Below are 16,940 nucleotides of genomic sequence, written 5' to 3' on the forward strand. Positions count from 1 at the left end.
TTTACCACAAGTTCTGAATATGTGCTTTCCCTTTCCATGGGGCTCAGCTGGGGATGTCTTTCACCATTTGATGAAATAGTCACTGTTTTCAAGGCTTCAGAACTGTAAAATTCCTTGTCAACCTCTTCTTCCTCCATTGCCTGACAATGCACAAATGTGGACGTGTTTTTGCTCTCTCTCATGTGGACTGAATGAGGACTCAAATCCTGAAATCAGATTTGCTATGTGATAGAAATGGTGTCAATGTGGTGAAGATCTCCAAGTGGCAAATACACAGTGTGTTTTTTAGCAATGATCAGGCATAAAAAAATGTGTGCTGGTGTGTCTAATAAAATTTTTCTGCTTGTTTTAAATGAAGGCAATCTCTTGTGTTAGAGGCAGGATACCTAAAATCCAAAGTTAATTTCTTGACACCCTTATTTTGGCTTCCAATCACTACAGTATTGTTAGTCTTGGGAGAAAAGTACTTGCCACTGAACTTGGGCTGGGAGCGTGAGAAGAGCATTGCTAATACACAAGCATTTAGTTGGTCTAGTTCTTGCTAACTTCTTGTGTTTGCAAAGAATGATGAATGTTATTTTTCACTACAGCAGCTTGCTGGCACATATACTTTCCTATCCAACCAAAGGCTACAAGTGTACTTTGATTATAGAACGTTTTCCTTGAGAAGGAATAGGCTGTTAAAAACAGGACCTGGCACCATTAACCCGAAGTGTCCCTCTAGCAGTGAAGAGCTGTCACCCTGATGTGACCAGGCTCCTTGCAGCAGAGACACTCACTGCAGTGGAGAAAGTCTCTTCCCATGGTCTGGGTCACGGCTGTGGTAGGGCAGGTTTGCTCCTCAGGTGCCAGACTGTGGCTGGCCAGGCCTTAGCCAGGAACCCACTGCAGCTGGGAGTAAATTGTCAAAGGAAGGAATGTTCAAGAAAACCATGCCACACTCTTGCTGGTTTTTTTGCAATACTTTAATACAGCATTAAAATGCTAGAATACTAGAGGAAAGCTGTATACTATCCAGCAAATAAGGCACATGTCGGAATGCCATTTTATGGACAATCCACAACAGAGGTGTTACAGTCTCGGTAGCAACACAGTCACCAGATGAGCAAGCTGTCATCTTGATTGCTGAAACAGAACTGGTACCTCTGAGGCCTTTGTCCATAGGTTTTGTTTGTTTTAGCTGTACAAGTTTATTAACAGTTACAGAAAAAGAAATTACACAATTTGCCAACTGAATCTCACAAGGTCAGTGGGTACAGTTAAACAAATGTAATAATCATTAGGTTAATTTTTTTTTAAAGCTGAAGAAATTCATAAAATAGTGTTAGTTTTAGCACTATTACACAATGCAGTGAGTGCTGTACTAAATAACCTTTTAAAGGAAACAAGAATCCAGTATAGGGCTGGGCTGACCTCCCATTTTAGCATGGTAAAATATCAAACTAAAAACTCAATCCTTCATAATATAATCAAACTACATGAAATGTAAAGTGTAAAATGCTTCGAATACGTGCACATGCATATTCTATATTGCTATCAGTTCTAATTAAAATAAACGTAAACCCCTACAATAATCTACTTCAATCCTTTTCTCTTACATCCTTTGATTGATATTATTGCTATAGATGATACTGCATAGCTGAGCTCACAGTCTGCAAAGAGTTGTGAAAGTCAAGTTAAACAGTGTCCCAACCAACTTTCTTCCCCTCTAGTTTTGGGAAAGGAAAGAGCCACCATTTGAAACCCACCACTTGTGCTTCGGAGTTCCTGAAAGCTGAGTCTCCACGGTGCTCTCAACACCGGTGTGTCTCTCACAAGGCCATAAAGTGACAGTATACTGATATTTGCTCCTCACTTGCTACATGTCTAGTGATAGCTTTTCTAGCACTCGTTCCCCAAATACACATAAATAAACCGTATAAGCATTTTCATATAAGTCTAAGCACTTGAATAATACACTGGTTACTTAATACTGATATTTTCATCCAAGGATAACAAAAACAATATGGCTTAAAGAATTGCAAGGTTTTTTGTCAGAATTATGTACCAACTTTCATATAATATTTTATGTAGACAATATTTCCTTCTTAATGTAGTTCTGTTGCATACTTTATACAGACAAAAGCATTGTAAAAAAAACGTAAATTATTTCCATAAATATTTTCTTGAGGATACATCCTTAGTTCTGCAAAATACTGCAAAATACTTAAGAAAACTCTTACCTCTGTTAGTATCCTAGTTGAGAGGAAGGCCCTTCTGAAAGCTTCCCAATTGTAAAAACTTTGCCCAAAAAACAAACAATACTTTTTAAAAAGGCCCTCAAATATATACAAAAAGTTACTGCAAAGAGTTTCCAGATAACAATTCAGTATTATAAGAAATATTTGTAACCATTCAAAAATTTTAACATCTAAAAAGGTTTCCAAAATACACACATAGTATTAAAAAAAAATTGAAAGAAACTCTATGTCAAGTATAACTCAAGATAAATACACATCTGCAAGTAAAACTGTAAAATACTTCATACAGGGGTAAACATTTATATCAATCATCTATAGCTAGTAACTGCACACGATTGTCCCTTTGAAATTCATCCTAGAAACACAATCCATCATCCCTATATCTAAGATCTCAAACAGCCCTCGAGCACTTGAGCGATATAGCAACCTCAATGAACAGCACTGGTTTTGCAGATAAGAAAGAGATATGGGTGGAAGCCCACTTGGGAGTGGAGTGATATCTGAAAGTATGGTTTTTCTATGGGGATAGTTCAATCACATTTTAAAGTACGTTGGCAAAGGCAAGTGGAAAATATATGTCTATCTACTTAACTTGAAAAACACGTGTTGATGATTTATTGCTTACTGTTCAGTGGAAAACTCTTAGGATCCACAATAGGACAAAAAAAAAAAATCTTCTGTGTGACTGCAGGACAAAGACCACTAGTCTATGGAGTCTGACATTTCCAAAAGCTCTAAACTTTTAATGTTTTAAGTAGGTTTCGGGTTTTTTTAAAAAATGCTAGAGTGTCACAGGTATACAATCCATGTATAATCTAAATTTCTTGTTATATAAAAAGGTAAAATGTAGATAATACTTTTAGGTATAAGGCTTCTCTCAGACATATGTAACTTCACATTTTTAGTTTAAAAACTAAGTCCCATATAATGGGGAACTTCAAAATACACCTATTTTCAGAAAGAATATATACTCTTGTGTATTTATCTGAAATTAAATAGCAACTTTGAGACAAAAATGTCTCAAACATTGCTTGTGTGGCATCATTTTACATCTGTTGTAGCAGCAGTAGGAACTGGCAAAAATGGGGCCATCCTTTAAATGACTAGGATATTTCTTCATCACCTTTAAATGAAGTATTTGTAATAACTTCATTGTTGCCTCATTAGGTTAAAGCAGCTAGAAACCTATGACACACATTTCAAATTCCTCAAACATTTTTCCAGAGGTGTGCCAATGCCAAATTTGACATGAAATGTTATGACCAACTCATTAAAAAAATTGCAGGGTGTTGATTTGTTTGATTGGTTTTTGTTCTGGTTTTAAAGAAATAAATGGAAGTTTAAAAAAAAATCTAAAAAAAGGTGAAAATTTAAAAAAAATAGAATAGGACAATGTATTGGTGGGCTGTCAACAGCAAGCATCTGAGGTTGAAAATCCAGTTTGCCAAATAAATACACAGAGCCAAACTGCTCTCAGGTACACCCCTAAAGAATACTCAGTTTAGGGAGGCCTGTATTGATTAAAAACTCTTTTTGCTGATGCTTGCTTCACTCCTGCTAATACTGTCTACCAATGCCTTCAACAATTGCTAGCTGATGCTCTCAGTGCAGAGCTAGTTAGAGAACATCAGAAAGCAGTCACTAAAATTTAAAAGATAAATCAATTCCTCATTTTTTCCCATCAAAAGTCTGCACCTTAACCCTTTTTTTTCTAATTTGGAAAGAGCTGGTTACATCTATAGGTGAATTCCCTTTGTGTGGGGAGGGAGGGAGTAGAAGTAATCTATATTTTGTAATCAATCATCCTTTCTTTCCTTTGAAATAAAAATTCAGAAATGTCCCTTCTCTGCCACTCACTACAACCCAATGGTCATAAGCTGTTGCACACAATTATGTGATGTGTTTTCCAGCCACTCCCCCTGCTCAGGCTCAGTGCGGAGCGAACGCTCGGGCCCCGAGCTGCAGTGCCAGCAGCCGGGCCATGCGGGCAGGGACGGGGGTCCGAGCTCGGCGCTCCTGCCCTGCCCGGGCCAGCCCCAGGGAGCCGGGTCCGGCCTGCGCAGGGAGGAGGTTCCCGCTGCCCCGGCACCGCCGGATTTCTGCCTCGCCTTGGGCAGTAAAACCACGGCAGTGTCACTCCGTGCTTCCCCACACCTGGTGTTCTTCGTCTGCTTCCCCCCAGCGCCAGGGCAGGGGGAGATCCGCTCTCCTCTTTGTTACAGATGTGCTAAGTATCACTTAAATACTGTATATGTCTCCTGCCTAGGAACACATCAATGATATAAATACTGAACTCTCATAAGTATGCTCTCAAGAATTATTATGCTACACCTATAGACGTTGTGTTAAAGTAGATCACGTGTATTTTTAGTATAATCTAAAATCCATAAGCTAAAGGCATTGCCTTGCTGTGTTGAATATGGATAAACAATTCTTAATGGGGCACTGTCATGAAAATACCAATGCTTATAATGGCATCTTTTAGTCAGGTTTTTGTCAGAACCTGCTGGTGTGTGATGTAGTCATACAGCTATATCAAGAGTTGTGGTATTTTACTGGTTTTAGTGGTTATCATAACAGGGAGATTATTTCAGTACTGAACAAAATGTTTGATAGCAACATCTTAGTTTCAGGGAGAAAATAAAATAACGTTTTCTCTTCTTTTCATCTAAGAGGGTTTTTCTACATGTTGTTTAGCTAGATGTGAACCATCTAGGTGATTTTTTTGTTCCTGTACTATTAAGTGCTCAAGAGGAAAAAAGAGATCTGGTCTAAAATGCTCCTCTTTCAAAATTACTCATGCTTGAAACAAACTATTGAGATTAATCCTAGAGGTCAAGCTTAGAAAATCCACCCCTAGATTTGCTTGTGTATTTTTTTATTTGTATAGACAGATTAGTATCTTTGTTGAGAGAATTTGTCTCTAAGTTAATCTGTGAATCTGTGCAAAAGAATGTGTTTGCATTTGAAAATGCTAAAACTGCATATCTTCACTGAGGCAACTGAACTGTTTATTAGTGTTACTTTCAATAATATTATTTTTAGCTATTTTAGTTGGTGTTGCTAACTGGGCAAAAGTAGTTTCCAAGTGATTAATTTAGTTAATTCTATTTTAGCATTACACAGCACTTTTCATCCAGTGATGCCAAAACACTTAAGAGATATTAAGTAAACCTCACAACTCTCCTGTGAGGTAGGTATGCTAAAGTATTATTACCCCCTTTTTGCAGTTGGGGAAACTGAGGTCCAGAAGGATCTTGTGACTTGCCCAAAATCAGGGAGCTATGGGAGAGCTGTGGTCAGAAGCCAGGAGTCAGGATGCTTATCCATTGCTGTGAGCAGCAGGCTGGGTCACTCAGGCTGCCCATAAATAATAGAGTTTCAAGACATGTACCTGCCACTCCCATCCAACAAGCAGATGCAATTTTACCCTGCTTATAGCAAAGCAGGGAAATGGCAAGAGCTGGACACTGCAGCAGATTTGTCAGGAGCTTCATGTTCTCTAGGTGAATACTCATGATAAGTTCTCTACTTTCTATATAAAAGCTTGTCTTGACATACTGGTAACATCCTGCTATCACTTGGCATAAACCCCCCACTTTCTTTGCATTGCAGAGCTAGTCCTCAGAACACATTTATTTCACATCAAGTTATTTAGGATTTAAAGTATTTTCTCTAAGTATCATTCACACAAATCAATCTCCCTAAAGGAAACTTCATAAAAATGTAAATTGCTGATGTAAACCCCCCCAAACCTCAAACATTATTCCTCTAATTTTTTTAGTGAATGCTACAAATTAATTGTAGCTTGTTGTGTCCTTTTGCCAATGTACTCTCATGTAGACGTACAATCAGGATACTGTCTTGAGGTACTTTCAGTTTGCCAATCCCTGACAAGATGTTCTTTGCAGCAGGCTGTCCCTGTGCAAAGTTCTACCTGAAATGGGACAATGAAATATAATTCCTAAATTTCTCCCCAGGTATGTAGGTCTTCTTCAGGAAGACATAAAGAGGGTTATATAGAGTGTTCTCCATGCCTTAAAACACCCCTATGGCTAACGTGTTTGATATCATAACAAATTTCTATAGTAGAAAACAGGACATAAAAATATTTCCAGAAAGTGGCTTTTAAACTACTATAAATAGTAAGTTTGGCTAATCTTTTAGTTAAGGATATTGGGGTCAGTTTTAAGTATTCTTATCCCCTTATTCATAGTAAATTTAGTGTGCTTGTAGCCTAATGAACATGTCATGCATGTAGAAGGGGCCATGTCAGTGGGATTATATGACAAGAGAAGGATCTGGTAGTTGCATAAGCAAGCCAATTTTGTCTCCTACAAAAACCTCTTGGAATCTTATGGCATTCCCTTCCTACCCAACCCACACTGCTTAAACAGTTATTCACTTTTTTTTCATGTCCTGCAAAAATTATTTTGCCTAAGCCCTGCCCAAGAGATGGTAACAAATCAAAAAAAGTCCAAGAAATCAGCAGCACAAACCTCTTAAGACTTTCTAAAACTGGGAAAGCTGTAATTCCCCTTTTATGCTGTGGCTTGTTTTACCTTCCTTTGTCTTGTCATATAATAAGAACAGTGTTCATGTTGTGGGTGAGTGCTTACGATTAGTGGCCCCACAGTTACTGAACCTCTGCAAAAGCCATACATGTAACAAATATTCCTTGTGAATATTATTCCTTGCCTTTTGAAAAGTACTTCATTTCACCTGGCTGTGATATAGGGTCTGTGTAAACAATCAGCAGAACCTGTAACTGCAGTTCTGTTGTGAACATCATCAGTAACACCTTATGTGTGTACATATATAAATTTACATATGTATGTATACAAATCATAGTCCTGTAAATACCTATTGCATGCATGCACATGCACAGGAGAAATGTTACATTCTATTAATGGTAAGGCATATTATTAGATAGGCAATATTGGCAATTATTTTAGCTTTTATCTTGATCTGATGTGCTGCTGTTGATGGCATGCTGCCAGAGAATCTCAGGATGATGGGGATGGGAAGAGGCCACGTTGAAGGTTTATTGCACACGGCGGCAGTAGTAGCCCAAGACTTTGCACTTCTCACACAGATGCTGAGGGTGTTCTTTGCTCTGGTCTGACACATCCAGGCCGTCCGGCTTTTCCAGGGGTCTCTGCAGTGGGGGGAAGGAAATCAGGTTAGATCCAAGGTTTTGTCCTTGGTACTCTTTATTCAGCATGTGAAGTCTACTGTTATGCCCTAACTGAGCTTTCTACTGGTAACTAAGAAGGTACCATGTTCCTTTCCTGAAGGTATGGAGTGATTTTTTCAGCCCTTCAGCTCTACATTGGTTCAGAGTGACCTCACAATATAATGTCGTTCTTCAAAAAGGTGCTGTTAACTTTGTTGCAGAGAAATTACAAAAATACTGAATTGAGGACTACATTTCTAAAAAGCAGTAACAAAAGAGTTCATTTGCTTAGCTCCAGTAACTTAGATGTCCCAAAGGCACTAACACCTAAAGCCTGGGAATCCCATAACCCAGCAATGCAGAGCAGGGATTATCAATGTTAGGACTAGCTGCTACGTGAAGAAAACTGTCATACTATGCACAGATATTACATAGCTAAATGGTGCTTTCCCAATAGGTAGTCCCATGGTTTTGGCGCTGAAAGTTTTGAAGCAGAGCAGCTGCAAAGCTGTTAATAAAATTAAAAAAAAAAGCCAAACTTATACAAAAACAAACCAAAATCCAACATCATGACACAGTCCTTTGCAGTGAATCTGAGTAATAAATGATGTACTTTAAATAATATTCATGAAATCAGCATGTTGGAGGAAATTAGGCTGATTCATTGTTATTAGGTATTTGTGCTTTCACTTTTCATGGCATGTAAAAGGCCTCACAGTCATTCTGGAAATAAAATACCCATGTTAAATATTGTGACAAAGTCAAAGGTTTGGGAAGTCTAATAGGTAGGGAAGTGATAGAGATGGGAGGTAGAAGTTAATAAAGTGCACCATTTGCTTGGAAAACACTCCCAAATTCCCTAACCCATAATTGATCTGTTTTCATGAAATGTATCTGAAAGGCTGTTTCATTGCACAGTGCCATGAAGGCAGCATGGGACTGTGGTAGACACAGCATGTGGTGTGAAATCTGAAAACCAGCCACAAGCTTCTCACTGTTTTTACAGGGATATTAGACCCTTACTTATATCTTCAAAGTGTGATTCTTGGAGCAGTGGGTGGGTAAATAAAAATTACACCATCTTGGCCATTTATGTCTTAACACCTTTCTTAATCTTAAAGACTTTTCTTTATCTGTAAGGTCTTAAAGTACACCTGATCATCAAAGATTTCATTTTTAAGTTCTTTGTCAAGCCACCTACCTGAAACTGTGGACAGGAACAGAGATATTTAAAGCTCTTTTTTTGGCTATGTAAGACTGCAAGAACTGCTCATAAATCAGGGAGTAGAAGGGTTTCTCTCTCTGAATAGCTAAAATGACACAAAACGTATTCTATCATCTTGAACAAGGCATGTCAGTGAGTTCTTGCTTGCTTGTATTGGATTTTAGGTGCAACACTCTTATTGTGTTGCACAGCTAGGCAAAACAATATATAGGAGTGATTCAGTAGTGATTGTCAATGGTTTGTTTCTGATTCGGTGTTTTGAACCATGAGATTGTCCTGCTCCGCATAGGTCTTTGATTTTAAGTTCATTTACATTTCAACTACAAAGTGGATTTCCTGTGCCAGATGAGGAAGGTAGATGCACTCTTCATCTCTGAATGCCCTGCAACCCTACTGAGCTTTAAATGTTTCATGTCACTATGTTGAGCTTTCAGATCAGAACCAGCAATTCTGTTTCTAGGCTTGCAGTGCAAGCACTGGTCCAGATACTACTTATTCCACAAGACTGGCCAGTTGAATAAGTGTGTTTGGTCAGAAAACTGCCTACCTCATCTACCACTTATTCCACCAATATCTGCCCACAAATATTCTTCAAGAATTTGCATTACATAAATATACAAAGATGAAGCACAGGTTCTGGAGTCCCAGGGGTTAATTTACACTCTTCAACAGCGAATGAGAGTTTTGAAATCCTACACTTGAAACAGGCTATTTGACTCAGCTCTGATTGCTTCTACATGCTAGCTGTGCTCTGATTAAAGAGAAAAATACAGCAGTTATCATGTTTATTGATATAAGCCAGATTTTTTTTTTTAATATGCAAGGCCTTGGGAGTCATTTTTCCTGGAAATAGTGCAAAGGACATTGGGAATGCCTTGAAGCGCCAAGAGTTTTTGGATGGTTTTCAGAAACAATAGCTCTCCGTAGTTTGCTTTCTCCCAGCGTTGATTGAGCTCAGCTTTTTGGCCTGCAAAGCATTTTTGATTTCAGAACTGTTATTGTTACCAGTATGTTACGACACAGGCTGGGGAGAGAGGGGTTACAAATGCAGGAAAGCAGGTTGCCAAGGGCCAGCTGGAAGGCACGAAGCCGTGCAGAGCCCAGACTGCATTTCTGGTGAGGTGGTGGAGGGCTGAGGCTTTGAAATTGGTAGTGTACTTGTGTGGTTAGTGTCTCAAAACCATTTAAACCCAACTTCTGCATGAAATGAAATCCCAGCTTATCTCCATTTGCCATTTGCTCTTCATGGGTTTCTTGTAAAGGCAGAAAAGAACCCTTTAATCACCCTGAGAAGCAAGTGCTCTTGTCCTGCTGCTGTCTGTTACTAATTGAGGAGAACCTAAAAGTAATAACCTTACACTCTTGGAACCTTTCTTACACCATACTAAAAGTGTAGGATGTTAGTCACAGAGCTGTGTGTCCATCGGGGCTGGGCTAATCCCCAGCTCTGGTGTGGTGGGAGCAGAGGGGAAGGAGAGGGCACTGGCACAGGAGTGTGCAGCAGGGCCTGGCTGTTGCACACTGTGTCAGCTCTGGGGCTGCCTGAGTTCTGCAGGAGACACCAGTAACTGAGGAGGCTGCAAGAGCCCTGCACTGCTGCTGAGGACTCAGCCATGTACTTGGACAGGGTGTGGAGAAGGGGACAGGCTGTTCGGCTGAAAAATTAACTCTTTTCCTTAGAAGGCAGTGAAATGGGACTTGTAGAACAACAGTAAATCCTGCTATGTTCCTCAGGGGAGAGGTATCCTTTTTTCCATTAAATGGAGAGTTTAACTGTAAAAGTTATGTTTTGTTGTTTTTTGGCTTTTTTATGCAAGCATCCACAGTTGTATTCTTCTGGACTTCACTTTTGTGCATCTTGGTTTAATTTTCTCCTGGTAGTTGCAGGGTGGAAATAATCTTGTGCAGCTCCACCAGGAAAGCATTTGGTGGTGGTGAATAAAGATATTGCCACAGGGGAATGAAGCTGACAGAAATTCAAATTTATATATCAATTCCTGACCTGCAAATTAACTTTTGACTATGAGTTATTGCTGTTGCAGTCTAGATGTACTGCATGACCTATGCATTCCCCAACAGTCAGCTGAAATCCCAAAGCTCTCAAACAAAAAAGAAGTGTTAGCTGTTAAAGAAAGCATCACTAGGACATCTTGAGGGAAATGGCTTCCACTGAGGTGTAGAATGGAATAATGTGCCTGCTTCTGTTTGTATTTTCTGCTGTGGAATGGAACAATTTAATTGCACCACTGATGGATAGAAGATCACATCAGAATTCAAATGAGAGAAAACACTTAAAAATTATTTTCTGGACTCATTTACATCCAATCTTAATGCAGCAAATGAGATTATTAGATGTCATATTAGGAGTGTGAATAGAAAGATTCTGCAGCTATTGCTGGCAGGATAATTGTTAGGTTAACAGTCTTAAGGAGCCATGCTTCCCTCAAGAAACACATGCTATCATGAATTTGTAAATTTTTAGACCAATAAAAAAAATTGGGCACTGGGGAAGAAAAGATTAAATGCAATGTCCATTCTTGAGCAGCAGCCCCTCTGCTTTTCTATCTGCCTGGGGGAAGAGGGACATGACCAAGGCCCTGGGCTGTCGCCGTGAATCCAAGAGACAGTGATAAGAAGGCAGCAGATCAGAGGCAGGATGCTTAAAGAGAGCAAGCAGGCTCTGTCAGCAGCATGCCTCTGGGACAGGCCAGCTAGGAATGAATGATAACAGCATGAGGGAAATGGTGAAAATCTCTTTTTTAAGAGTTCAGAAAAGCAGCAGTCTGAGGTGAAGTGTATTCCCATAGCTGGAGTACACAAGTGTGGGCATGCTGGGGAGGGTTTATTAAATCTAAAGAGTCAAAAGATCATACTTGTAGGCTTCAAACTGTTGAAAAGTTTATTGGGCTTGAGTGATCATACCCATCCCTCCCCATACTGAGGGAAGCAAGGTGGCTGTGGTTGCACTCAGATATGGAAATTATGATGAGACCACTGAATTGCCCATGAAAGTAATAACTTGAGCATCATGAGGTATGTATTTACATACCAAATTATTTCCAGTCCAACAGTAAATTCCTGACAGCTGGAAGAAAATAGTGTCCAAGAGGACAAGTCCGTCACCAGATGGCTGGTTCTGCACCAGTGCAACAGCTGTCATCACAAACAGCACTGGCCTTAGCCACAAAGTCGGAGAAGAAGCCTTGATAAGAGGCCAGCCAGGAAATAACCACTGGCGCAGATGTTGCTGCTATAGTAGGCAGGGGAAGAAAATGAGAATTCAGAGCTTGGCATCTGGGCTGTTACACTGCCAAGAATGCTGGTGAATGACTATAAGGACTGGCTCTGTTGCTGAAGCCAGGTAAGAAGGAGCATGAGCAACCACAAAATCCAAATTCCTTGGAAGAACAGGAGAGGTTTAAGTCTTGTCTGAGATTCCTGTTTATGTTTAGAGTAGCTAAAGTAACTACCTGGGAAACAACTTTTGAAATTGCCATAGAGCAAATTTGTCTGGGTAGTTCTTTAGCTTCCAGTAAGGCTTGAGCTCAATGGGCCTATGGTTTTTGCCCCATGTTCTGTGCATTCCTGTAAGCATTCCCATGGGAAGGTTTGTCACTCGAGGGAGTGGTGAAAACACAGAAGGGGGAACACAGTGGAATAATTTAGCAAAGCTTGCTTGAGGAGCCGTTTTGCAGCTCAGGTGTGACAATCACCTGATTCCCTACCTGGTGGATGAGTTGGGGAATGAATGGCAGCAGCCCTCCTGTCAGGCCCTTGTGTTACTTCTTGGAATACGTGCTCCACCATCTCTTTTAAATACAGAGATTTAGAGCTGTATTTATAGAGCACTCTCAAGTATATACACAGCTGTAAAAGTGCTGAGAAGACTTTTCCTGCCCTAGAGAGATTAAAAACTCATTCTCACAACTAGGCCATGTGGACTAAGAGCATAGGGCTGAATTGAGCCATTCCTTGTGGGGAACTGGCCCAGGATAGTTTCCTGGAGTGAATGAGCCTCCAGGAACAACGAGCAGGTGGCAGGAAAGCGTGGCTGCTCTCCTCTCCAGGGACTCACTAATGAAAAGTATGCATAGGAAATCAAGATTTGAGCATAGCTGCACAAGCCATTCACAGAGCCAACATATGTGCTTGAATGGCTACCCCAGAGCTATCCAGAGTGGAGATTACTATCTTCAGTACTCTGATATTATTGCCAGTTACATGGGAGTACTTCAGCACCCCAAACCATTCTTTGTGAGACATGGACAAACCTTACAGTACTGGGAAGTCCATGGATTTGGGGAAGTGGCTGGGGAAGATGAAATACTGCTACGGAGATGAGGATGGGAGAAAAGGGCAAGCCTGGCAATTGAGAAGAAACTCCTAATCCACTACAATGAATATTGAGCAATCCTGAAATAAGATTTTCAAATTTTTGTCCTAAATTGGGCGCATGCATCCTACTTTCCTACAGTGACAGTGATGCAGCAAGGCTTGGTGGCCTGTGATTGGATTTCAGCTATTTAATAGGCTCTGAAAGGTTTGATCTGTTTGGTGACAAACTGGGACAATGCAGAGATAGTCACCTGGTGTGAGCTTTCCTGATGAATATACTGAATGGCAACTTTCTGTCATATGCCCTCACCAGGGAACTGTGGTGCTTGACTGTTTTAGATATGGGCTGAGATGTTTATAGTTTTTATAGTTTTGGAAGCTCTTGTAACTTGACAAAAGGTTACTTCATGTTGAGGGAGCAGCAGTCATTTTCATCTGCTAATAAAATGACCATTACTTTTTAAAATTATGTTCCAAGATTTTTTTTTTTGTTAGGTTACAAAAATGTTTACAAAATGGTAGGGCAAAGAGTAAGAATAGGAGATGATGAATTCCAGCACATTGCTGAAGAGAAATATTGACTAGATTGCTTGAAAGGAGAAATAATTTATATCACTAGAAGTAAATACTGTCTGATCTTGAAAGGAGGTCAGACTGCTACAGTTCATCTGGTTTTTGTTAAACTGAAGAAAAAACTCAATTTATTGATTATTTGTACTATGATCAATCACATCACATATTGTGGACGTTGCTGTTTTGTAGCATCTGTCTGCTGTTTTCTTTAACTGCAACACTGTATTTTTTCAAATGGAGTTAAAATGACACAAGAGAATCATGGTGTGTAGGGGGAGGCAAGATATTTTCTCAGGTGGATTATTTAAGTCGGAAAACCTGTTCAGTGGAAGAGTCAGATGAGAATGCAAATACTCTGATCCGATATAATAAACACAGAAGGCACACATAATTAACTGAGAACATCCACTGAGAGGGAAGTGAGGGCTTAAAAACCTCTAGAAATGTATAAGAAATCAAACATGAATGAGGCCTCTGCCATGGTAGACACCAACAAGATAATTAAAATCTAAAGAATAAATAGGAAACATATCTAGAAAATGTTAAGGTGGTGTAGCAGTGCTATTTAAAAAAACAAAGCAAACCATATTAAGTGAGCAAGACTTTTTGTGCTTTAATTCTCAAACTAGAAATATTGACATCTAATGAAATTGTTCACTGTGTTTTTACAAAATACAGTTTTTGGTATAAGAGTACCAGTGACTCTATATATTTTCCAAAATGGGGCAGAATAGCTCCCCACTGATAAATGCTGATAAATGTTTAGAGAGCCTGGTGTGGCACTGGATGCGTGTCCAAACACCACGTATGGGATAGCAGACAGGAAGCTGGGCCAAGCAGCAGCACAGACCTCCTGCAGCCTGGCAGCTCTCTGCTGCTGCTGGCTCTGTGCATGAATTGATGCTGCTCCCTTCACTGCCTGCCTGCTGCTGTTATGGTTAAGCAGAAGCAGCACAGGACCCCTCTGGAAGAATGAAAAGGACTAGAAAGGATGACAATGGTAACACTGAGAAATAGAAGCAGATAGAGGTGAGGCATTGACAAAAGTATGTAGAATCTTTCAGCTTGAGGTTCAAAGTTCACATTTTGGTGAAGAGCACTAGTGACTGGTTACAAGTTATTTATATTGGGAAGCCTAGCTGAAATGCACTCTTGTCTTGAAAATCTCAGATAACTGCAATACCTGCTGCTGGGACAGGAACACATAGATAGACACATGCTCTTCCACATCCATGAGTTATGGTGTGCTTAGTGAATAGCATGGAAACAGCGAGGGGGTTAACTGTGGAGAGCTGCACTGCATATGCTGGGATGGTTCCCCAGAAAGTGCATTGTATGTGGCTGGTGGCAAGCACAGCTTATGGAAGCATTGCAGATTGCAACCCTCCCACAGTGTGTGTCTGACTTTAGTACTGCTGTGCAGACTGGACTCCTCCAGGCCCGCCACGAGGGGCAGCTCTGCACAGTGGACTACTTGCAAAACTTTACTACAAAAATGTACACTTCTAAGTCTATAATGCCTCTGTACAGTGTGGATGGGATACCTCTTGAATGATTTCTTGACCCTTTGAACATCAGCATAAATGATGAAAAGAATTTTGAAGAACAAGTCAAATATTGATAAACTTGTGCAATAAATGGTCTTGCGCTATCAATGGTCCTGTAATTTCTCTCACCTCAGGACCTTACTTCCATGCATGTGGTAAGTGACTCAGCCTGGATTTTGGATTTTTTAGATAAGCTGTCTAAACAGAGGTAAGGAACAAGAGGCGCTGGAAGCTCTGAGATTCTTATGTTAAATTAGTGTCATTAACCAATGAGTTTTGTAGGCAAGAGTCATCTTAATATTGTTCTCCTTCATCACTACTCTTTGATAAGTAGAGATAGCCACTTGAGAAAATCCAACAAGTGAAAAAAGCAGTACCCATGCTGAAACCAGTGGAATGAAACAATAAATTGGTGTAAATATGAAGAGAATCAGAAGAACTAGAAGGCCAATTGCTATTGCTGAACTTTTTTTACTCTTAAGATTAAAAAGTCTCTTTCTATAAGAAAGGCAGGTAAAGATTTTGGGTTTGAGGTATTTGTACTGAAAGAAAGAACATTTGAATTTTGCAACTCTGATGACACCTGTCCAGATTTCCAGGACTGAGACAACTCATCTGGGAAACATTCTCTGTGGTGTGTTGTGGCCCATGTCAATTCTTTTTATGTCTTACCCACGCTTTACAAAGTCAACAGCATTCCTAGCTCCAAGTCTGTTGCCATCAGGTCTGCATTTCTCCTACCTGTTTGTGAGGATAGACATTAATGTGGCACTTGATACATTCTTGTCCCATGTTAGCCCAGGAGTTTCCACTCATCCATTTTCTCTTGCATTTGGGGCACTTATATTCACCAAAGCAGCGTTTCTTGCCCTGGTATGGTGTCAGGCCTTCTCCTTTTGGACGAGCCTACAAAACAAAGGGAAGTAGCAATGAATGACTGAAAATGGGTGGGTGTGGGTGTGTGTAGTAGAAAAATAAAGATTTTTTTTTAATTAAGAAACTTTGGGCAGAAGATATTGGAGGCAGGTATGAAGGACATGTCCCTTGAATGAAGAGTTCATATCTTGAAGCTAGAGTTTAACAGTTCTGAAAGTGGTTTCTGTAAGAAGTATTCAAAAGTTCAATAAAACCTAATACTTGTTAGTGACACCGAGTGTTTGGAAATATACCCTTTCACTCTTTGAATAAATAGTTTTACTATTAGTTTCATTATGATAAAATCATCTCTATTGAGTATCTATCACTAGCAATATATATGTCATCAGGGGGAGTAGCTCATTAGTAATAAAGTACTACTTTTTTACTAGAAATTCCAGTTTAGAAATCTAGTCTATCTTCCACTAAAAACCTGTAGTTAAGAAGACTTTTAATGGTTCTGTTTGTCACAGCCTTTATGTTATCATATGGGAGTGCACAAACTGGGATTGAGTATGAAGGAAAGACATTCTGACTATTGGAAATAATAACTTTTATTACCTTTATTTGGTTTCTGGCTCTTGGTAAATGGTTTCACTATGTCTGCCTTTTGAAGGAAACAGGAAAGGATTCTCAAATGATGTGTTGTGATGTCTGAATGTTAAATGTCCCTTAAAGAAAGCCTTTTTATCTAGGGAAGTCAGTCGAGTTGACAATGACTGTATGCAAATACCAGGTTTATTTCTTGTATATGCATCCACTCACTAAAACTGTGTATTGTGCTTAACAAAATATGGTGAGATATGTGAAGATGAGGGTGTTGCATCCAGCTGTGCTAGGATAGCTGTAAAGATGAGGCTGTTTTCCCAGAGTCCCTAGCAGGTGTCGAAACACTGTCCATGTCACTGTGTTCAGTTTGTTGCTGCCTA

General features: G+C 39.7%; 1 protein-coding gene across 1 annotated transcript in view; it reads right to left on the reverse strand.

The window, feature by feature from the left end:
* Positions 1-947: 947 nt before the first annotated feature.
* The window catches only part of ZCCHC24 (zinc finger CCHC-type containing 24), a 107,450-nt gene continuing 91,457 nt past the window's right edge, over positions 948-16,940 (reverse strand). Inside the window, exons 3-4 of the mRNA XM_036385692.1 lie at positions 15,838-16,002; positions 948-7,398 (exon numbers count right to left, since the gene is read on the reverse strand). Coding sequence (XP_036241585.1) covers positions 7,285-7,398; positions 15,838-16,002 — 279 coding nt within the window. The 3' untranslated portion in view covers positions 948-7,284. The remainder of the gene's footprint in view (positions 7,399-15,837; positions 16,003-16,940) is intronic.

The sequence above is a fragment of the Molothrus ater genome, chromosome 8, assembly GCF_012460135.2.
Source record: "Molothrus ater isolate BHLD 08-10-18 breed brown headed cowbird chromosome 8, BPBGC_Mater_1.1, whole genome shotgun sequence".
NCBI classification, from domain to species: domain Eukaryota; kingdom Metazoa; phylum Chordata; class Aves; order Passeriformes; family Icteridae; genus Molothrus; species Molothrus ater.